The sequence below is a fragment of the Erythrolamprus reginae genome, chromosome 8, assembly GCF_031021105.1.
Source record: "Erythrolamprus reginae isolate rEryReg1 chromosome 8, rEryReg1.hap1, whole genome shotgun sequence".
NCBI lineage: Eukaryota > Metazoa > Chordata > Lepidosauria > Squamata > Dipsadidae > Erythrolamprus > Erythrolamprus reginae.
The window spans coordinates 23,145,388-23,167,707 of NC_091957.1; the positions used below are offsets into that span (position 1 = coordinate 23,145,388).

At 40.8% G+C, this 22,320-nt stretch overlaps 1 protein-coding gene across 2 annotated transcripts; it reads right to left on the minus strand.

Moving 5' to 3' along the window:
- Nucleotides 1-1,229: 1,229 nt before the first annotated feature.
- Nucleotides 1,230-18,765, minus strand: LOC139170763 (solute carrier family 2, facilitated glucose transporter member 5-like). 2 transcript variants are annotated; one of them, XM_070758269.1, is made up of 12 exons: nucleotides 18,740-18,765; nucleotides 17,279-17,316; nucleotides 17,044-17,192; nucleotides 13,177-13,301; nucleotides 11,491-11,643; nucleotides 10,481-10,606; nucleotides 10,128-10,315; nucleotides 8,629-8,739; nucleotides 7,462-7,557; nucleotides 6,861-6,936; nucleotides 6,609-6,736; nucleotides 1,230-1,747 (listed from the first exon to the last, which is right to left on the minus strand). In XM_070758269.1, the coding sequence occupies exons 3-12, from the start codon at nucleotides 17,124-17,126 to the stop codon at nucleotides 1,580-1,582; spliced, it is 1,254 nt and encodes a 417-aa protein (XP_070614370.1). In that variant the 5' UTR covers nucleotides 17,127-17,192; nucleotides 17,279-17,316; nucleotides 18,740-18,765; the 3' UTR covers nucleotides 1,230-1,579. The 2 variants fall into 2 exon arrangements, with proteins under 2 accessions (XP_070614370.1, XP_070614371.1); XM_070758270.1 differs by lacking the exon at nucleotides 11,491-11,643.
- Between the last annotated feature and the right edge of the window lie 3,555 nt (nucleotides 18,766-22,320).

Genomic DNA, 22,320 nt, shown 5'->3' on the forward strand with positions numbered 1-22,320 from the left:
TTCTTGGGCAGTTTGAGCATTTTGAGCTGGCACAGAAATAACATTGTTTTGTTGTCCTTTTTTTGATTACTTTTTTTTTGGTGAAGTGTCCATTTTAGGTCTCACGATATGGTCGAACCTAGGAATTTGGAGGTCTCTACTGTTGATACTGTGCTGCCTGGTGTCATAAGAGGTGGAAATATGGGCAGGTTTCTCCTAAAGTCTGCCAAGGGATCCGATTGGGGCAGGCCTGACACAAAAGCTGTAATAAAAGATTTACGCTCAGTTTCACTTTCCTCTTCTTAAAAACCTGCAGTGGTGAAGCACTTACCACCTTGAGGTTCGACTACTGAAATGCTCTCTACATGGGGCTACCTTTAAAGAGTGTTAGGAAACTTCAGATCGTCCAAAATGCAGCCTCACAAGCAGATTTGGGCCTGCCAAGACATGCCCATATCTCGTCGTCACTCCACGGACTGCATTGGCTGCCAATTTGTTTTCGGACACAATTCAAAGTGTTGGTTATGACCTAAACTAAAGAGCCTTACATGGCATGCTATACTTATACCCACTGCAACAACATTGTCAAAAAGGCTTCAAGAGTTGTTAATTTAGTCCTATGTAGCTTCTGCTCCAGTAATCTCACACTAGTAACCAGAGTGTACAAAACTTTTGCCAGACCAATCCTTGAATACAGCTCATCTGTCTGGAACCCGCACCACATTTCAGACATAAACCCTCTAGAAAATTTCCAGAGATACTTTACCAGAAGAGCCCTCCACTCCACCACTCGCAACCGAATACCCTATGAAACTAGACTTACAAACCTAGGTTTAGAAAGCTTAGAACTATGTCGCCTTCAACAAGACCTAAGCACAGCCCATAAAATCATCTGCTACAACAACCTTCCTGTCAACTATTACTTCAGCTTCAACCACAACAACACACAAGCATACAACAGATAAAAACTTAATATAAACCGCTCCAAACTCGACTGCAGGAAATATGACTTTAGTAACCGAGTAGTTGATGCCTGGAACTCACTACCTGACTACCTAACCCCCAAAAATTTACCCTTAGACTATCCACTGTTGACCTCTCCCGATTCCTAAGAGGTCAGTAAGGGGCGTGTATAAGTGCACCAGCGTGCCTTCTGTCCCGTCCTAATGTTTATTTTTTACTAGTATCATGTATATGAATATTATTATATATGAATATTGAATATATGAATATTATTTGTATACCACCAATACATACTTGACAAAACAAATCAAATAAAAATAAATAAAATAAAATATAACCAAACTAGAGTGTAGGAGTTAAAAACCAGTACAAATAAATCCATCCATGTAAGTTTTTAAAGTCAGAATTTTTAAAGATTATTTTTAAGATTATTTTTATGGATATTAATTGGATTACTATGCTATTTTGTCTTTGTATATGTTGTGAGCCGTCCCGAGTCCTCGGAGAGGGGCGGCATACAAATCCAATTAAATACATGAATAAATAATCCCTTTTGAAGACAGCTTCTGTTTTACTTCATTTTTTTAAAATTCTAGATCAATTTTGAAGGCAGAGGGAAGAAAGGGATTTCCTGTTTCTATTCGGGTGTTACTTTTCCGGAATTTTTGAAAGTGCAGACCACCATATTTTTCTGGATCTCTTCAAATGTCTTGCCGCTGGTTTCTGGCACCACTCGGAAAATGTAAATAAAGGCGAGGATCATAAAAGGCCAGGAAAGGAGCAAATGGTAGGTATCAAGATAGGACTGGAGACAGAAACAAAAATTGAGAGATATTGTGATCAAACTTGGCAGGCCCACGCGACACAGAATTCCGCGGGAAGTTCACCTCTGTACTGACAAAAAAAAAATCCCCACAGAATTTTTAAATAAACATTATCTTAATATAGCATATTTTTTGGACTTTAAGACGCACCTTTTTACCTCAAAAAAGAGGGTGGAAATTTGGGTGTGTTTTATACACTGAATGTAGCCCCACCCAGCCAATGTGGCCTCTGCCTCCCAGCAATTTACCTCCTGGCAGCAAACAGCACAGAGCCTGATTAGCACAAGCAATTGATTACAGTGGTACCTATGAACGCCTCCACTTACGAACTTTTCTAGATAAAAACCGGGTCTTCAAGATTTGTTTGTCTCTTCTCAAGAACCATTTTCCACTTACAAACCCGAGCCTCCGAAACTGTAACTGGAAAAGGAAGGGGGGGGCTCTCTAGGAATCTCCTGGGAGGAAATAGGGCCGGAAAAGGCAGGGAGAAGCCTCTGTAGGGCCTCTCTAGGAATCTCCTGGGAGGAAACAGGGCCGGAAAAGGCAGGGAGAAGCCTCCGTGGGGCCTCTCTTGGAATCTCCTGGGAGAAAACAGGGCCTCCACACACACACACACACCCATGGTTCCCCCAATCGTACGCATTATTTGCTTTTACATTGATTCCTATGGGAAAAATTGCTTCTTCTTTCAAACTTTTCTACTTAAGAACCTGGTCATGGAACGAATTAAGTTCGTAGGTAGAGGTACCAGTGTATATGCCTTCCGACCTTCAGCTGATTGCTTGAAGCTGCAGGCAAGTTCACGTGCTAAAATGAAAGTGAAACCAAAGCTGCACGGAGGCAAATTGCTGGCAGGGAGAGGCAAGGCAAAATTTTATTTTCTTGCGCTGATCGGACAGTGCTGAAACTGGCTGTTGTTTGCTGCAAGGAGGTAAGTCAATAACTATAAATGCCTATGGATTGTTCAAATGATTAGACTTATTTTTTTTTTTAAAAACTGCTTTATTATTGTTCTAGACAGCTTAACAAAATGAAGACTTTTTTAAAAAAAATAAATGCTTGATCTGAAGAGGCCCAGTGCTATTGTATTTTCTTTTAAATAGTAGAGAATAACCATACTTCCAGAAAGCCATATGTTCTATAGGTGGCACATCACCCCGATAAAATTAGCTAAATTAAACAACCAATTATCGCCTTACTGCTGGAAATGCCATCAAGAACTAGGTACTTACTTTCACTTATGGTGGCAATGTAAAAAAATCACAGATTTACTGGAATATAATTGGACGCTGAATAGAGGAAATGCTAAATTTGAAAATAGATAAAACCCTGGAATGTTTCCTTTTGGGTATTCTTAAACAAAATTTACCTAAAATTCAAATGCACTTCATTATCCATCTAACTACTGCAGCTAGATTAACCTTCGCACAGTGGTGGAAAAATGAAGATCTACCTCCAGAAGATGCAATAATAAAGAAAATTAAATACTGTGCAGAGATGACTAAGTTAACTATGGCAGTTAGAAATGAAACCGAGTCTTCATTTAACAATTGTTGGGATCCCTTCTACAGTTGGTTAAAAAAAAAGAGAACAATTTGCTTAAATAATGAAATGAATTGTATATATTTGATTAGATACAAATCTGGTATAAAACCTTTCCTCTTTTTTCCAATAGTTGTAAGAGATATTAGATATTTAAATATGAAATATAACTTTTAGTTTTAAAATCTCTATACCGTGATTTATTCAACGCTTGCTTTTACCTATCCATACTACCAATTTTGATGTAAGGTAATGAGCTACTAAATTTAAAACTAGTTCATATTCTTAACACATCTCCACCGTACACTCGCCCACCCTTTTCTTCCTTTCTGTTTTCTCTCTTCTCCTTTGTTTTTTTTCCTACTTTCTCTCTTTCCTTTCTTTGTAAATCTATATGTTTACTGATTGTTGTATTTTTATATTCGGACATATCGTTTAAATTCACAATGTAATGTATTAGGTTTCAATTGTCAACTGTTATTATTGTTTTTTATGTATTTATTGTATACTTGTAAATAAAAACGTTTTAAAAATATAAAAACAAAAAAAACCAGAAAGCCACATCAATTTGGGTGAGGCAATGGTCAGAGTACAGCACTGCAGGCTACTAGCTGTAGCCTGCTAGCTGTAGTTCAGCAGTTCTAATCTCACCACCGGCTCAAGGTTGACTCAGCCTTCCCTCCTTCCGAGGTGGGTAAAATGAGGACCCAGATTGTTGGGGGAAAATATGCTGATTTTGTAAACCACTTACAGAGGGCTGTAAAAGAACTATGAAGCAGTATATAAGCCTAAATGCTAATGCTGACAGGATCTGTAAAAGTATAAATTGAAATGTAGCAGTGTCCTGTTTTAGTACTAAGATAAGGCAGTTGAGTTAAACCCTGACTTAGTCATGTTTGGAGTAGATCTATTTAAATAATTGGGAGGAGTTAGGGTGACTACATTTAAGAAAACTTTCTGGCATTAATATACTGCCATAATATACTGCTGCCCAGAGTCCCTCGGGAGTTGGGCGCCATACAAATCCAAATAAAATAAAATAATATAAAATAATATGAAATATGAAATAATATAAAATATAATAAATAATAAAATAATAAAATAAATTTTCCCAATTCTTTGCTATTTCTATGGGTCAGGCACACATGCACAGAAATACACAGCAAACAGTGTATATCATCTATGCTGTTTGCTGGGAGGTGGCGCAGTGGTTAGAGTGGAGAACTGCAAGCCAACCCTGCTGTTCTGTTCGATAAAACGCCCTAATGTTATGTTCCCGGGTCTATTTGACCCAGACCGCAAATTGATCATTTTAGGTACTTATATTTCGTCTTTTTGAAAGCTTTTTTCACTTGGAAATAAGTTTGAGCATTTCTGCACACATTGAAATGAAAATTGAAATGAAAAAATTAATACTTATTGGTTTATTTTGCTGATTAAAAAAACGAAAGAAAATTGAAATGAAAAAATTGATGCTTAATGGTTTGTTTTGCTGAGGAAATGCGCGCACCCCTGTTTTTGTGAAATATTTTTCAATTTATGGATAGGTTTGCTTGCAAAATGCGTTCTATTTTACTAAAGTTGGTATGGGATTGGTAGCTTGAACATTTCTGAACATAATGATATGAAAATTGAACTGGAAAAATTGATGCATATTTGTTTATTTTGCACATAAAAGTCCCCACCCCGTGTTCAATTATTTCAATTTATTTATTGTTAATTTCAAACTTACATACTTGTTTTTAGTAAAATTGATTTCTTTCATAAAAGTAGTTGTCTGGCTATCATGTGCTTGCTTTTCAAAAGGATATTCCAAATATTTCTAGCCAAATATATATAAAAAGTGAAAATAATGGCACACAGCAAGGCCGAGGGTGGTGGTGGCCCTTTTGTGGCCAAAATAAACAAATAAGAATCATTTTTTTTCAGTTCATTTCTATTTTTCTTATGATCAGGAATGTTCAATTTAGTATATCAAAACTTTTGGGGGGGAAATTTCTTAGAGATTTGTAGCCTAAAAAAATATAAATTGACACGAATTTCAGAAAAAAATGGGGGGAGCATTTTGATCAAAATAAAAATATAAGCCTCAATTTTTTCAGTTCAATTTTCATATCATTACGTTCAGAAATGTTCAAACATGTTTCCCAGTGAAAAAAGTTTTGAAAAAGACCAAATTCAAGTACCTAAAAAAAATAATATACGACCCGAAACAGACTCAACCTGATTTTTTTCTTTGCCCAGAAAAAAATTAGCCCCCACCCCCCACAAATATTTTTATGATGATCAGCAATGTTAAATTGAGTAAATGAATGCCTAAGATATTAAAAATATTTCGGATTTGGAGCCTAAAAAAATATAAAGTGAAAATGGTTGCAAGCAGCCAGGGGGGGAGTGAGGCGTTATTTCTTATTTTAAAAAACCAATAAGCATCATTTCTTTCAGTTCATTTATATTTTTCTTATGTTCAGAAATGTTCAAACTACCAATCCCACACCAACTTTAGTAAAATTGAACACATTTTGCAAGCTAAACTATCTATAAATTGAAAAAAACTTCACAAGTGAAGGGGGGGGTCTGCCTTTTATAATCAAAATTAAGCAATATGCATAATTTTTTTCAGTTCAATTTTCATATCATTGTGTGCAGAAATGTTCAGACTACTTTCCAAGTGAAAAAAGTTTGCAAATGGACCAAACATAAGCACTTCAAATGAAGAATCTTTGGTCCGGGTCAGAGTGACCCGGGAACAGTACAAGTGTGGCCTTTTTTTTCAGCAAGAAAGAAACCCCCCACCTCCCAAAAAAAATTATCATAAAGAGAACCCCTGAAATGATGAAAAGTCATGAAATTTCAAGTTTCAGATATGCAGGGAAAATTTTTTACAGGGTCTCAAACTTTGATTTCAGGTCTCACAGACCCGAACAGACAGCAGGGGTTTAAAGCTGACTGCTAGATCTGCGGGTCAGCAGTTCAAATCTCATCACCAGCTCAAGGTTGACTCAGCCTTCCATCCTTCCAGTAAAATGAGGACCCGGATTGTGGGGGGCAATATGCTGGCTCTGTTAAAAAGTGCTATTGATAACATGTTGTAAGTCGCCCTGTGTCTAAGGAGAATGGAGGCATAAAAAATTGAATGAATGAATGAATGAATGAATGAATGAATGAATGAATGAATGAATGAATGAATGAATAGCTGGGATGCAGAGGCAGATTTTTTTTTCTTTGTGTCTTATACTCTGAAAAATGCAGCAGTTTATTTATTTTTTAAACTTCCAAAGCAATTACAGGGTCCCTTACCTTAGTCAGAAAAAACAGCAAGGTTGAGAACAAATGGATTCCTGAACTGATGAAGCCTGCAATTACAAACGCAGACGCTCGGGATGACTGGAGGAACAATTCACCGATAATCACGGGAACAATGGAAGCTAGGTGGAGAGAAGAGGGCAGGCTTTGTTTTTTTTAAAAAAAAATTTAAAACAATAACCCGTAAAAACTTCCCTTGGTCTTTTTTCCACCTGGAAAGACTCCGTATCCCATCCGATCACAAACCTGGTCCCATTATGTAGCCCAGAAAGTAGAGGATAATCAAAACAATGCTGATGAGGGCCAGCTCAGGTCTGTCACTCTGTTGGGAAGAAAGAAGCATCTGTGGGGGTGGGACCCTCAAAATCGTAACCCTCCGCACCCCACAACTTCATTTCTTCAACCGATCTTCCACAGAGTTCAGGAGCCCCATGTAGAGAAAACTGGCATTAACCGTATGAAATTGAGCAACTGGATGAAATTGACAGATCGGTGAACTTGACGAACTGGTGAAATTGACAGGCTGGTAAACTGGACCAACTAGATGAACTTCACAGATAGGTTAAATTGACAAACACAACCAAATTGGTGGATTGATGAAATGGACGGATGGTGCAAATGACAAACTGGCTGAAATTGACGGGTTTGGTGAAATTGACCAACTGCCAGATGAAATCGATGGATTGGTGAAATTGATGGATTGATGAAATTGATGGATTGGTGAAATTGACCAGATCAACTTTTAACTGGCTGAGAAGGTTTGTGTGGGAGAAAAAAGCCAGGAAGGGCTAACAGGAAGGGGAGGGACTCAAATTATCCCAGTGCAGAGAGCAGAAATGTAACCCACCTGAAAAGTGAAGACTAGGGCAATATTTGAGATGATACAAAACATGAAGCCACTCAGAAAGAGAAATTTCCGCCCCAAGGGCTCGACGGTGCAGATCTAGAAAAAAGGCAAAGCAAAATAGGATTGACCATTCGGGACATCGGAGAAAAACTCCCAAGACGGCCATGGACTACCCAAAACACAAACCAATGGGTCATCAAATAAAGAAGCCTACAATTCGTCATCGAGGCTGAAATGATTCCGTTCTTTGCTTTTGCTATCGTGTTTTTGCCAGTCTGAACTGCTCCCTGCTGGTTGTGTTGCTTTGGGATACCGTATTTTTCGGAGTATAAGACGCACCTTTTTCCTCCCTGAAAGAGGCTGATAATTTGGGTGCATCTTATACTCTGAATGTAGCGCTTCCCCCCACCCCCCCAGCCCTAACAAGCTGCTAACAATCTTCCCAGCTCTTACCTTGCAGGCTCTTTCATTGTTTCTCTCTGCAAAGAATATTGTTCAAAGCCTAAGTCTTTGCAGAGTTTTTTCATTGCTCTAACTTGCTCCGAATAAGTTTTCTTTCCAGCCCTAACCAGGTGCTAACAATGTTCTCAGCTCTTACCAGCTTGCAAGCTCTTTCACTGTTACTTCCTGCAAAGAATGTTTTCCAAGCCCTAAGTCTTTGCAGGTTTTTTTCCCCATTGCTCTAACTTGCTCCAAATAAGTTTCTTTCCAGCCCTAACCAGGTACTAACAATGTTCCCAACTCTTACCAACTTGCAAACTCTTTCACTGTTACTCTCTGCGAAGAATGTTTTCCAAGCCCTAAGTCTTTGCAGAGTTTTTCCCATTGCTCTACTTGCTCCGAATGTTTCTTTCCAGGTGCTAATGATGTTGCCAACTCTTACCGGCTTGCAAACTCTTTCATTGTTACTCTCTCCAAATAAAGTTTTTTTTTAAAGCCCTAACCAAGGGATAAAATAATGTGCTGAAGCTGACCAAGAGGCTAGCCAGATGAATACCTGGTAAGCAATTCTTTTCCCCTATTTTCCTCCCCAATAACTAAGGTGCATCTTATACTCTGGTCTTATACTCCAAAAAATATGGTACATCACCCTACAACAGTGGGGTGATAGAGGCAGCTAAGGACACAAACAAGCCAGTAATCAAATATCAATTTGAGGTGACTTACGGTTGTGAGAATCATCAGCTGGATGATCAAGCATCCTACTAATGGAAGGAGCCTCATAGTTTCGGCAGACAGTCCTAAATATTTATAGGTCAGCTGTGCGAAAATTAAAATCTGCAATCAAAGATAAAAGAGACACGTACAACTTGGGTCAGGTTCAGGGATGGGTTCTAACGGACCTCACTGCCGGTTCGCTTCCTCCCATGTCACATGGACACTCCTCCCATGCCCAGTACTGAAAAATCCATTTTAAAAAAAGCCCAAAACAAGATGGTGACCGCATAGTGCCAGAAATTCAGCTTCTGTGCATCCTCAGAAGAAAAAATAAATTCAATTTTTTTAAAAAAGATATTTTTAAAAAAAAGATGGCAGCATCCATGGACCAGCCAGGTTGGTGATGTCATTGTGATGTCACCAGTGGGTCACTACCAGTTCAGACACCTACCCACCCTTATTGAAATTCTTCTAAGTCGATTCATTACCTGCAGACAGAATCTTGCCAAATTTGACCAGAAAAAATTGCACCATAAATATTAGACTCTAGGAATTATTAAGGAGGAACTGTCTTCGCCCTATTTTTTTCACACCAACTATCTCAACTGCATTTTCTCTTGCTTCTCTGGAATGCAGCGTCAGGATTAGAGTAGCAGATGCTAAGAGTAGTAGATCCTTGGAACAAACTTTCAGCAGACGTGGTTGGGAAATCCACAGTCACTGAATTTAATCATGCCTGGGATAAACATATCTCCATCCTAAGATAAAATACAGGAAATAGTATAAGGGCAGACTAGATGGACCAGGAGGTCTTTTTCTGCTGTCAATCTTCTATGTTTCTATGATTAGTACCTGAGATAATATTCCAGTTACAGTGGAAAAGGTTGTAATTAGTGTAGAGTTAAAGGAATGCTGAGTCATGGTGGATCAGCAGAATGTCCTACGACCTGATTGGTCAAGATCTGTATATACTGCAATGTACCTTTGCCTAGGTGTGGCTTGTAGCTTGTGGTTTGTGGTCAGTGGTGGTTTGTTGTAGTTAGTAGTGGTAGAGTCGTCTAGTAAGATAGTTTGGTGTTGTGCAATATAGAATAGAGAGTATAGTTTTGATACTAAGAAGAAGTAAAAATCTTCTGAAGAATTCCTGCTATAGTGTCTTCATTCCGAAACCTCTACAGTGTCTGATATCTTTTCTACTTCTGGGCGGGTGGCTTCTAAATGCAACTGACAGGTTATGGGCCCAGCACGCTGCCACTGTGCCACTCTGCAGCTCCTCCTTCCTTGGAATCCAGACCACATTCCATCACAGTTTGCACAAATCTGTAATCTGTAACAGCTGCCTCTCCCCCATCAGCCCAGGAAGTGTCTGGATATGGATAAAGAAGAGTGGAGGATTGCTACCGGTTTGCCCCAGTTTGCCACTCAGCCTTTTGGGGAAAGGAAGAAACTCCAAATTTGAACACTGGAAAAGCAAATGCTACACAATATTGCTCAGGGAAGTCACTAACCGCGTTTGTTTGCACAAATTGACTCCCAGAGACCAAGACCGTGAGGATGACGAGATGCCGCTGGAGGCTGTGGAAGCAAAGAAGTTTCCACACCGTCATGTTCTCCTGATCGCTTTCGGCAAGTTGCTCCTGACGGAGTTCTTCCATCTCCTCTTCCACGTCTTCTTCCCCTCTCAGTTTCATCAAGGCTAGAGGAGGAGGAAGCGGAGGGGAAGGCTAGGACATGGGCAAAGGGGCTACATTTGGGTGGAGCCACCAAGCCCTGTAGATCTGAAGGGGCAGATGTTGGGCTTTCAGGCCTCATCCTCCCGAGCGACTCGTAAGGCCGTAACGCCAGATTTGCATGGCCGTACCTTGCCTTGCTTTCTCTTCCTCGTTCCTCTGCAAGTACAGAAACCTCGGACTTTCCAAAGAAGGCACCAACAATATACTACTAATGATGGCAAATACGGCGATAATGCTCACTAAAAATGAAAAATCTGTGGCAGAGAGAGAGGGAGAGAGGGAGAATGTTAGGACTGCTGCAATCAGGGGGTTGTATTTACCAGCCACTACCGGTTTGCCCTCTGGGATGGTCGTGGGCACATGCACATCCAGTGGGTCCATGCACACCCATCGATGCAACATTTGGCTTCTGCGCATGTGCAGAGAGGAAGATCTTGCGTGAGGACACATGCACAGAAGCAAAAAATCACACAAAATCGCCGAAATCTCGCACGCAAGAGCATTATCGTGTAAAATTTCACTTGCTGCACATGCACAAAAGCCAAATCTCATGCGGATGTGCAGATGCATGTGCATTTCAATTTCCGTTACCAGGAACCCGATGCCAGGTGTACCAGCTGCACACCACTACTAATCGCGATCCAGGTTTTAGAAGTAACCTTTCTCTTTTCGGCTTTCTCTTCTCTTGCTTTGATCTCTCTGCACTGGGATTTTTGACAAAGGAAAGATACCCTCCCTGGCTTAGCATGAATTTAATACAGTAGTCCTTCTACCTACAAACGCCTCTACTTACAAACTTTTCTAGATAAGAACCTTATCTAGAGTTCAAGCTTTTTTTTTGCCTCTTCTCAAGAACCATTTTCCACTTACAAACCAGAGCCTCTGAAACTGTAACTGGAAAAGGCAGAGAGAAGCCTCCGTGAGGCCTCTCTAGGAATCTCCTGGAAGGAAACAGGGCCTCCATCCTCCCTGTGGTTTCCCCAGTCGCAGGCATTATTTGCTTTTACATTGATTCCTATGGGAAAAATTGCTTCTCCTTACAAACATTTCTACTTAAGAACCTGGTCACGGAACAAATTAAGTTCGTAAGTAGAGGTACCACTGTATTTGCAGCAGCGACAGAGGTGGAAATACCTACTTTCTTCATTTCCCCAGATCTGGGGGTTGCTCAAAGTTGCGGACAGAAGGAATCCCCAGCTGAGGGAGAAGAGCAAAGTGGTCACCAAGGCTCCCCGGAGATTCAAGGAAGAGATTTCAAGGATGTAGAGAGCGACGGAGTAACTAAATGTTCCTGTGGGATGAATTTAACACTGCATTACGGTCCCAGCTTGCATTCTGGCCAGTGCAGAATTTAGGGGCATCTACGGTACCCGGCTGGCCCCGAGATTGGCAGATTTAAATGTCTGAGTTAGGAACCACTGGGTTATAACAGTGCTGTCCTGTCCAATGCAATCTTATGTCTGCTCCAGATTGACAGCATTGGTTCCTTTTACCCTGTCACACACTCCTCCTGCCTCCTCAATCCCACTCTTTACTACTCCAATCCTAAACTCCTAAATTAAGGGTCATTTCATGCAAAGGCAGAGTTCAGCCTGTTTATATGAGTGGTGGTGGTGGGTTAATAATAAAATTGGTTATGACCTATAAAGCCCTACATGGCATTGGACCAGATTACTTACGGGACCGCCTTCTGCCGCATGAATCCCAGCGTCCGATCAGGTCCCACAGGGTCGGCCTTCTCCAGGTCCCGTCAACTAGACCAGTGACTTTCAACCTTTTTTGAGCCGCGGCACATTTTTTACATTTACAAAACCCTGGGGCACATTGAGGGGGGGCGCTATAAAAAGTTTGGACAAAAAAATTATCTCTCTCTCTTCCTCCCTCTTTCTCTCCCTTCCTCTTACTTTCTCTGTCTCTCCATCCCTCTTTCTTTCTCTTCCTTCCTCTCTTTTTTGCTCTCTTTCTCTCTCTCTCCCTCCCTACCTCCCTCTATGTCTTTCTCTCTCTCTCCTTCCCTCCCTCTTTCTCTCTCTCTCTCTTGCTTTCTTTCTCTCTCTTGCTCTCTCTCTTGCTTTCTTTTTCTTGTTCTCTTTCTCTCTTGCTTTCTTTCTCTCTCTCGTTCTCTTTCTCTCTCTCTTTCTTTCTTTCTCTCTCTCTTTCTTTCTCTCTCTCTCTTGCTTTCTTTCTCTCTTTCTTTCTCTCTCTCTTCCTTTCTTTCTCTCTCTGAGCTTCGCGGCACACCTGACTATGTCTCGCGGCACACTAGTGTGCCACGGCACACTGGTTGAAAAACACTGAACTAGACAATGTCACTTGGTGGGACCTAGAGGAAGAGCCTTCTCTATGAGGGCCCCGGTCCTCTGTAATCAGCTCCCCTCGGAGATTTGCACCGCCCCCACCCTCCTTGCCTTTTGTAAGAACTTGAAAACTTATTTATGCCACCAGCCTTGGGGTCATTAGATCCCAGCCTCTGGCCACTGAATGATTAGTATGCTTGGTTTGTATTTGAGTGAATGATTTTTTATATTTAGCTTTGATAATGTTTTAGACTAACTATTTATATTAATTGGATCCAATTGTATTTTGTACACTGTTTTATTGTTGACATGTTGTGAGCCCGCTCGAGTCCATGGAGAGGGGTGACATACAAATCCAATGAATGAAGAAAGAAAGAAAGAAAGAAAGAAAGAAAGAAAGAAGGAAGGAAGGAAGGAAGGGAGAGAGAGGAGAGAGAGAGAAAGAAAGAAAGAAAGAAAAAGAAAGAAAGAAAGAAAGAAAGAAAGAAAGAAAGAAAGAAAGAAAGAAAGAAAGGTCCAGGACTCACCTGTTGTCATTCCTGCAAAAAACCGAGCAAATAGGGTGAATTCAAGGCGCAGGAATATTTTATCAAGGCACATGATAGCAGAGGAAAAAACACTAATTCCGTTGCTGATTAAGAGGGAGGATTTTCTGAAAAGACACAGAAAGAGACACATTCAAGCTATTTATTTATTTTATTTATTAATTGGACTTTTATGCCACCCCTCTCCGAGGACTTGGGGGGTATCTTGATTGTCCAGTTTTAAAGGAACAATTTGTTCCTGGAATTGCAGGAGATTGCGCAAAACACAAAACTATACCTTCACGGGGAGCTGTAACATGTGTGCTGTAACCATCCAGATGTCGCCATCAGGGGAATTAGGAGAAACAAAACAAATTCCTTGTGTGTCCAATCACACTTGGCCAACAAAAATTCTATTCTATTTTATTAGAAAGACGGGACAACAAAAATTAAAACTGAGGTCTGTTCTTATCGATGATGCTAGAAGGCCCAAACTAATGATTTTCTGAGTCAATAACTTTTCAAAACATACTGGTCAAAAAAATAAAGGGAACACTCAGATTACATCCTAGATCTGAATGAATGAAATATTCTCATTGAATATTTCATTTGCACAACAACCTATGAAATTGATTGTCAATCAGTGCTTCTTCCTAAGTGGACAGTTTGATTTCATGGAAGTTTGATTTACTTAGAGTTATATTCTGTTGTTTAAGTGTTATTTTTTTGGAGCAGTGTATATATAGAATATTAGCAAAATTGGAAATAGAAAGACCATTTTAACTCACGCCCCTCACTCTGCTCAGGGGCATTTTATTATTTAGTTATTCATTCATTCATTCATTCATTCATTCATTATTGTTTGTTTGTCAAAACATGTACAAGATAGCAGGTATTAGTATAAACATTTGGACAATAGGACAGTAAGACAGGGATGGTAGGCAAGATGGTGCACTTATGCATCCCCCTTACAGACCTTTTAAGAATGGGGTGAAGTCGACTGTAGACAGTCTAAGTAATCTCTGAGTAGTCAAAGATACACGTACATAGAGGAAACGTGGAGGTCTAGCAGATATCCGGCTGATAGATCAGATATAATAATAATAGTAATGCAGTCCAAATACATTCAGTATATAAAATATAATTATAATTATATAATAATAATAATAATTATTATTAGTAGTAGTAGTAGTAGTAGTAGTAGTAGTAGTAGTAGTATGTTGTGGTTGGCTCTGGCCCTGCTCCTGCCCCAAGGAATGTGGAGGTGGAGGTGGGGGAGACATCCACATGCCACAGGACTGTTTTGCTCCCAGTAGAATCTGCCGACGAAGTCTCCTCTGACCAAGGAAGCGTGAGTGACAGGGAAGAGAGGAGTTTGGCAGACAGCCCAGGAGGAGATCAGTCACCTGTATCATCCTTGGATTCTGAACAAGAATTAATGACACATTCACGCATGCGTAGAGTGATGCATAGGAGACAATAACTGAAGGATTATTACAAGAGAAAATGAGGCCACCTGTGGTTGGGTGGGGCTGCTGTAATTAGTGGTACATATAAAAGTGCAGCCTGGTGTTTTAGCCTCATGGCAGTTTATCTGATTCATTGTTTCATCAAGATCGTGGTTTTTGCTCTTCAGGATTGTGTGTGTGGACTCTCTGGACTTTAGAATTGGACTCAATTTCCCAGTTATTGGGTGAGCAATTGGATTGCATTTAACCTGTGCCTTGTGTGTACCAAAAAATCCTTTTGACGTTTAAAAAGGGAGCTGTTTCTGTTATTCTGTTTATAAAAACTTTTGGGTTTTCCTTTTCCCCATGCCTGATGACATATTATCTACTTTGGCAAATATCTTAGCCAAGAACAACCCTAGTCATACACAATTACATCAATCAATAACTCTCAATATGTATACAAGACTATAAGCTTACTTGTTCAGCTTACAAATACATTAAACCATCACTTGAACACACAGTCACAAAGACAAACTAGCAGTGAATAGCACAGAGAGAGAGAGAGATTTACCCTCTGGATCCCTCTTGTGGCAATCCATAACACTAGCTCTTATAGCAATAGTATTTCTAATGGGTTTAGGACATTTTGCCTCTGCCAGTTGGATGAAGCTCTTTCTTCCGCAGCAGCTGATCGGCCATTGCATTCTCTCCCTCGCCCAAAGGCCCCTAGCTCTTCACCCCAACCCTTTCATCACAAAAATCCTTCCTCGCCTTTGGGCGAGGGAGAGAATGCAGCGGGCGATCAGCTGCTGCGGAAGAAAGAGCTTCGTCCAACTGGCAGAGGCAAAAAGTCCCATCCCCATTTCTAATACATGTAAGCCTACATTGTTGGTTTCAGTAATGGTCTGCTGCCCCCATGGGGGAGGGGGGGCGCAGTGTAGGTAGTAAGTTTATGCACTATTTATTGAATACTTAATAGGGTTTTTTATTGTCCTTCCTTCTCTAATACATAAGTATGATCCTTGATTACTTTAAAAATAGGAAATAATTAAACAGTATGTTTTACCCATAAACGCTTTAATCATTTTAATCATTATCTAGAACTGAACTTTTATAGCAATTTAAAAAATTGAGCTACTTGCCTAATCTGTTATCATACTGAACCTTATGGTTACTGTGCTCCTCAACAAATAATGCTGTCTATCATTTTTCCTTTTTGTGACTATTCATATATATAGTGTGTGTGTGTGTGTGTATATATACATACATACATACATACATACATATATGTTAAATGTTTTTAGCTGGAATTTTTTTAAAATTAAGGGAGACTAGGATGGTCCCATTTCGGCCTTGTTCTGGCCTCATCAGCTAGCCACACCCTTCCTTACTGGGATTTGATCCGGTAGCCTTTGCCTTGTAAGGCAGAGAATTAGCAGTTGAGCTATCAGACCTGATCCCTTCCAGCTCTGTACCAGGGAGGGGCTATATATGTTTTTTTATGTCGGATCACCCTGGTATATTGAAGGAACGTCACAGCTCCTTTTTGCCTCTAGGCCCAACCCAGGACCATTTCAAGACAGTTAATTTATTTATAGCCGACAACTATATTCTGTATGTGTTAAATGTTTTTAGCTGGAATTTTTTAAAAATTAAGGGAGACTAGGATGGTCCCATTTCGGCCTTGTCCCATTTCGGCCTTATATAGAATATAATTGTCTGCCTTACAAGGCAAAGGCTGCAAATTCAAGTCTCAGTGAGGATATGGCTAGCTGATGAGGCCAGAACAAGGCCAAAATAGATCTCCCTTAATTTTCAAAATTCAGCAAAAACACGTGACATATATACAGTATATATGTAGACATATATGTAGTATTTCATTGGGTCTTTGCGGGAATCAGTTTAATGAGAGCTTCAAAGTTAATAGTGAAGCAATGGATGCTGACATCATCTACAACTACAAACGGGGCATGTAGACTCTAGATTATTGCTCTTCACTTACAATTTGCTATTGAAATAATGTTACTTAATCACCTAAAAAAGAATCCAAGCACCTATTTGAAAACTTATCTTGGTCTGTAAGCCCCTCCCACCCAGTCACATGAACTTTAAGCCACAACCATCCGGTCACATGATTGTCAAGCCACTCCCACCGGGTCACATGGCTGACAAAGCACTCCTACCCAGTCACATGACCATCAAGCCACACCCACAAAATAAGCCACGCCGAGTGCAGCAGTAAAAATTTTGGCAGCCCATCACTGGTTGGTTTGTGTTATATATGGCCAAACCCAACTAATTATGTACATAGTACTAACGCAACGTATGGTACTAACGCCAATGGAAACGGTGGAAATTTGGAACTTTATTGTATATCCACAGCCCAGAAATGTTAAGATTGAAGATGTGCCTACTATACCTGCCATATCTGTCGGCCAGACAGCCCCAGAGATACACCCCAAAAAGGCCGCCGAGCGGGACAAAAGTGGTGAGTAATAGCATGATCTTCAAACGCGCAGGGTCTTTCTCCAGGTCTTCCTTCTGAAGATTCAGCAACTGAATCTTTACCTTAAAAACATAGATTGGAAAAAAACTGCTTTGAGAACGCACAACGGCATCGCATTTCCTTTCCCAGCCGCCTCCCTCCGCCTCACCTAACTTCCCGCGAAGAAGGTTGGTCAGCTCGCAGTCCCTGTCAGAAATAAGTTTATTTCTGAGGTAATACAGTATTACAATGCAAGGAAATGGTTTGTAACCATAGGGAAGGCTGATGTAAGCCATAGTCAGCATGTAATCATGGGTTTGCTAATTGTGCTGCAACCTGATTGGCTGTAACCTATATAATAGGAGTAATACCCTTGCATGGGTGTGGTTTGTTACAGAGTGGTTGGTAGTGAGTGGTTTGTGCTGGGTGGTTTGTTATAATGATTTAGGAAAGGAAAGGAAAGGAAAGGAGGAAGAGGGAAGGGAAAGGAAAGGATGGAATAAAGGAGAAAAAAGAAAAGGGAAAGGAAGGAAAGGAAGGAAGAGGGAAGGGAAAGGAAAGGAAAGGAAAAAAAGGAAGGAAGAGGGAAGGGAAGGATGGAATAAAGGAGAAAAAAGAGAAGGAAAAGAAAGGAAAGGAAAGGAGGAAGAGGGAAGGGAAAGGAAAGGAAAGGAGGAAGAGGGAAAGGAAAGGATGGAATAAAGGAGAAAAAAGAAAAGGGAAAGAAAGGAAAGGAAGGAAGAGGGAAGGGAAAGGAAAGGAAAGGAAAGGAAAAAAAGGAAGGAAGAGGGAAGGGAAGGATGGAATAAAGGAGAAAAAAGAGAAGGAAAGGAAAGGAAAGGAGGAAGAGGGAAAGGAAAGGAAAGGATGGAATAAAGGAGAAAAAAGAAAAGGGAAAGAAAGGAAAGGAAGGAAGAGGGAAGGGAAAGGAAAGGAAAAGAAAGAAAAAGGAAGGAAGGAAGAGGGAAGGGAAGGATGGAATAAAGGAGAAAAAAGAGAAGGAAAGGAAAGGAGGAAGAGGGAAAGGAAAGGAAAGGATGGAATAAAGGAGAAAAAAGAAAAGGGAAAGAAAGGAAAGGAAGGAAGAGGGAAAGGAAAGGAAAAGAAAGAAAAAGGAAGGAAGGAAGAGGGAAGGGAAGGATGGAATAAAGGAGAAAAAAGAGAAGGAAAGGAAAGGAAAGGAGGAAGAGGGAAAGGAAAGGAAAGGATGGAATAAAGGAGAAAAAAGAAAAGGGAAAGAAAGGAAAGGAAGGAAGAGGAGAGGGAAAGGAAAGGAAAAGAAAGAAAAAGGAAGGAAGAGGGAAGGGAAGGATGAGAAAGGGGAAGGGATAGGAAAAGAAGAGGGAAGGGAAGAGAAGGGAAAGGAAGAGGGAGTGGATGAGAAAGGGGAAGGAAAGAGGGGGAAAGGAAGGAAGAGGAAAGACAAAAAGGGAAAAGGAGGTGGGAAAAGTGGAGGGGAGAGGACATGGCAGGCAACACCATTCGAAAACCCGATGGGGTGGGATAAGCCAGGATCCGTGTGCCATGAACGTCATTGGGCCCATGCAGAGCAACCTCAGCAAACCCTAACAGGTTGTGTGAATGACTCCCGAACGCAGAACCCAGTGACCACCCAGCAGGGCTCACTTACCACAATGGGATTGGTGATGAGAAAGAACATATATCCATACTGGAAAAACCCCAGACTGGAGGCCACTAATGAGAGAACGAGTGGGCGGGTCAGTTTCTATGAGAAGGTGCAGGAGTAGGAAAACAACAACAACACAATTCCTTCAGTGGAAAGGACCAACACCAACGCAACACCCCACAACACACCTTTGGCCTCCCCTCTCTGTTCACCCATCCAATGTCTATCCGAGATGGGAAGAAGGCAGATCCTTTGCATGTGTTTTCCTGTTAGGGAAAGCTAATTATTTCCCCCAAGTTAGTTTGCATCTCCTGGTGGTGTCTCATCCACCAAAAAGCCATCTGAGCCTTAGGAGGTTCCAAAGATTGCCTAGGCACTGTAATTTTTTAAAAATATTTTTGTAAGAGCTGATCCTTTACAGTTAAGTAGCATAGTGGTTAGAGTGCAGCACTGCAGGCTATTTCAGGTAACTGCTAACTAACTGGGTTCAGTTCTGGAGACGTCACCTACAAAAAGTTATGGATCAAATTGAACAGGTCCAAAGACGGGCTACAAAAATGGTGGAAGGTCTTAAGCATAAAACTGATCAGGGAAGACTTCATGAACTCAATCTGTATAGTCTGGAGGACAGAAGGGAAAGGGGGGACATGATCAAAACATTTAAATACAGTGGTACCTCTACCTAAGAACGCCTCTACTTATGAACTTTTCTAGATAAGAACCGGGTGTTCAAGATTTTTTTTGCCTCTTCTCAAGAACCATTTTCGACTTACAAACCCGAGCCTACGAAACTGTAACTGGAAAAGGCAGGGAGAAGCATCCATGGGGCCTCACTAGGAATCTACTGGGAGGAAACAGGGCCGGAAAAGGCGGGAAGAAGCCTCCGTGGCACCTCTCTAGGAATTTCCTGGGAGGAAACAGGGCTGGAAAAGCCAGGGAGAAGCCTCCATGGGACCTCTCTAGGAATCTCCTGGGAGGAAACAGGGCCTCCACCCTCCCTGGGGTTTCCCCAATCACACACATTATTTGCTTTTATGTTGATTCCTAGCGGAAAAATTGCTTCTTCTTACAAACTTTTCTACTTAAGAATCTGGTCACGGAACGAATTAAGTTTGTAAATAGAGGTACCACTGTACGTTAAAAGGTTAAATAAGGTTCAGGAGGGAAGTGTTTTTAATAGGAAAGTGAAGAACTGTCCTATTAAAGAACAAGGGCCCCCAATCTGAGGTTAGTTGGGGGAAAGATCAGAAGCAATGTGAGAAAATGTTATTTTACTGAAAGAGTAGTAGATGTTTGGAACAAATGTCCAGCAGACATGGTTGGTAAATCCACAGTAACTGAATTTAAACATGGCTGGGATAAACATATATCCATCCTAAGATAAAATACAGGGAATAGTATAAGGGCAGACTAGATGGACCAGGTGGTCTTTTTCTGCCGTCAATCTTCTATGTTTCTATATTTCTAGCTGTAGTTCAGCAGTTCAAACCTCACCACCGGCTCAAGGTTGACTCAGCCTTCCATCCTTCCGAGGTGGGTAAAAATGAGGATCCAGATTGTTGGCGGGCAATAGGCTGACTCTGTAAACCTCTTAGAGAGGGTTGTAAAAGCACTGCGAAGTAGTATATAAGTCTAAATGCTATTGGTATTTTCGGAAATTCTCGGCAATTTCCCTGCCCTGCTTTGCCCTGAAGCTCAGAAATGACGACGGGTCCAAGATAAACCACAACTTCAGCAAACTCACATTATCTCGGATGGTGGGTTCCGATTCCTCTTTGATCTCCATCTTTCCAGGTAGCTCAAGGGAAACACCTGATTGAGCAAAAATTGGGGGGGGGGAGAAATAGCAAACTAGGCCCTATCCCTTGGCTCATTCTTTGACCGTATTTACAAACGATTCTCCCCTGAATCCAGCCAGAGAATCTCGCCCATTTGTTCTCCCTGACGACGCGTGTTCCAAGGTAGACTGCTGCGGATCATGGAGGCTCCACAGAGCCCATTGCCAACTTGTTAGAGAAAATCGAAAGAGAGGAGGCGAACCTCCGCTAAAGATTTCCCCCATCTTTCCTTTTTGAACGTTGGCTTGAGAGCGTCCAGTTCAGTTCCTAATTGTTGGAAATAAATTCCCTAAATTCATACGTTTATATTTTTATTAAGAATCTTAAAAAACATATACAAAAAGATAAAGAATACATTAATACATTGTTAATTTAAAAAACGTAGCAGCACTCTCCCTGACACTACATTACTGGAGTAGTTTCCCAGATTTTGGATTTTAAGGCTACCAATTATTTTTCAAAAGCCAACTTACTGGGTTTTTGAGGTGGGGTCTCTTGGACAAAAAGGAGGAAAACCACAGCCGTCTATTTTTTTAAGAAGGAAAAATGCTAGAGAAGCAGTGAGAGCCAATCAGAGAAAGGAGCTGGGAACATTCCGGGAAAAGTGAAATGGCAGTTAGGGAGTTGTTTTGCATAATTTGCATAAATTTACATCCAGGGGGTTCCACTGTCAGGCATTGCACAGGATTTTCCCACCATTTTTGGTACAGGAAGGTTTTTCCCCCAACTTTCCTCTGTATCTGGGCACCAGGTGATCTCCTAGTGGTCTTCCATCCCGATTCTAAGCCAATGGATTCGCAATTTCTTCCCAGTCTGCCAAGGGGCAGACTGTTTTTCCTTATTTATTTAATTTAAATGCCCTGTTTTTGCATGAAATGGATAAATTGATTGAATGCCATATTTTTCGGAGTGTAAGATGCAACTCCCCCCCCAAAAAAAGCTGAAAATTTGAATACATCTTATACTCTGAATGTAGCTTTTTCAAAGCTTTTTTCCCAGTCCTAATGAGGTGTTAACGATCTTCCTGGCTCTTCCTAGCTTGCAGGCTTGTTTTCATTGCTACTCCCTCCAAATAAGTTTTTTTTCCAGCCCTAATTCTTTGCAGGCTTGTCTTCATTGCTACTCCCCCTGAAAAGGTTTTTTTCCAACTCTGAGTCTTTGCAGGCTTATATTCATTGCTACTCCCTCCAAAGGTTTTTTCCAGCCCTAAATCTTTGCAGGCTTGTTTTCATTGCTACTCCCCATGAAAAATGTTTTTTCAGTCCTAACAAGGTGCTAACGATCTTCCCTGGCTTGCAGCATTTTTTCATTGCTACTCCCTCCAAAGATGATTTTTCCAGCCCTAAGTCTTTGCAAGCTTGTTTTCATTGCTACTCCCTCCAAAGATTATTTTTCATTGCTACTCTCTCCGAAGTTTATTTTCCAGCCATAAGACTTTGCAGGCTTTTGTTCATTCCTGCTCACTCCAAATAAGGTTTTTTTCAGCCCTAACCAGAAGATAAAATAATGTGCTGAAGCTGACCAGACTAAGGACGCTAGCCAGATGAATACCTGGTACATAGATTTTCCGCTCTATTTTCCTCTCCCAAAACTAAGGTACTCCAGTGCATGTTATACTCAAAAAAATGCAGCACTTTATTTGGCCGAGTGTGTTTAGACACCCGAGGAATTTGTCTCTGGTGCAGAAGCTCCAAATGGGAATCAAAAGTAAACCAAGACAAGAGTAAAAAAAATTACTTAAACACA

What these genes read in the sequence shown, in the direction of transcription:
- LOC139170763 (XM_070758269.1), bottom strand. Translation starts at nt 17,126, where the DNA reads ATGCTATTACTCACCACTTTTGTCCCGCTCGGCGGCCTTTTTGGGGTG. An exon ending in TTTTGCAGGAATGACAACAG is followed by an intron (nt 11,644 to 13,176) that starts GTGAGTCCTGGA and finishes TTCATCCCACAG; the next exon opens with GAACATTTAGTTACTCCGTC. An exon ending in CCCTAGTCTTCACTTTTCAG is followed by an intron (nt 6,937 to 7,461) that starts GTGGGTTACATT and finishes TCTTCCCAACAG; the next exon opens with AGTGACAGACCTGAGCTGGC.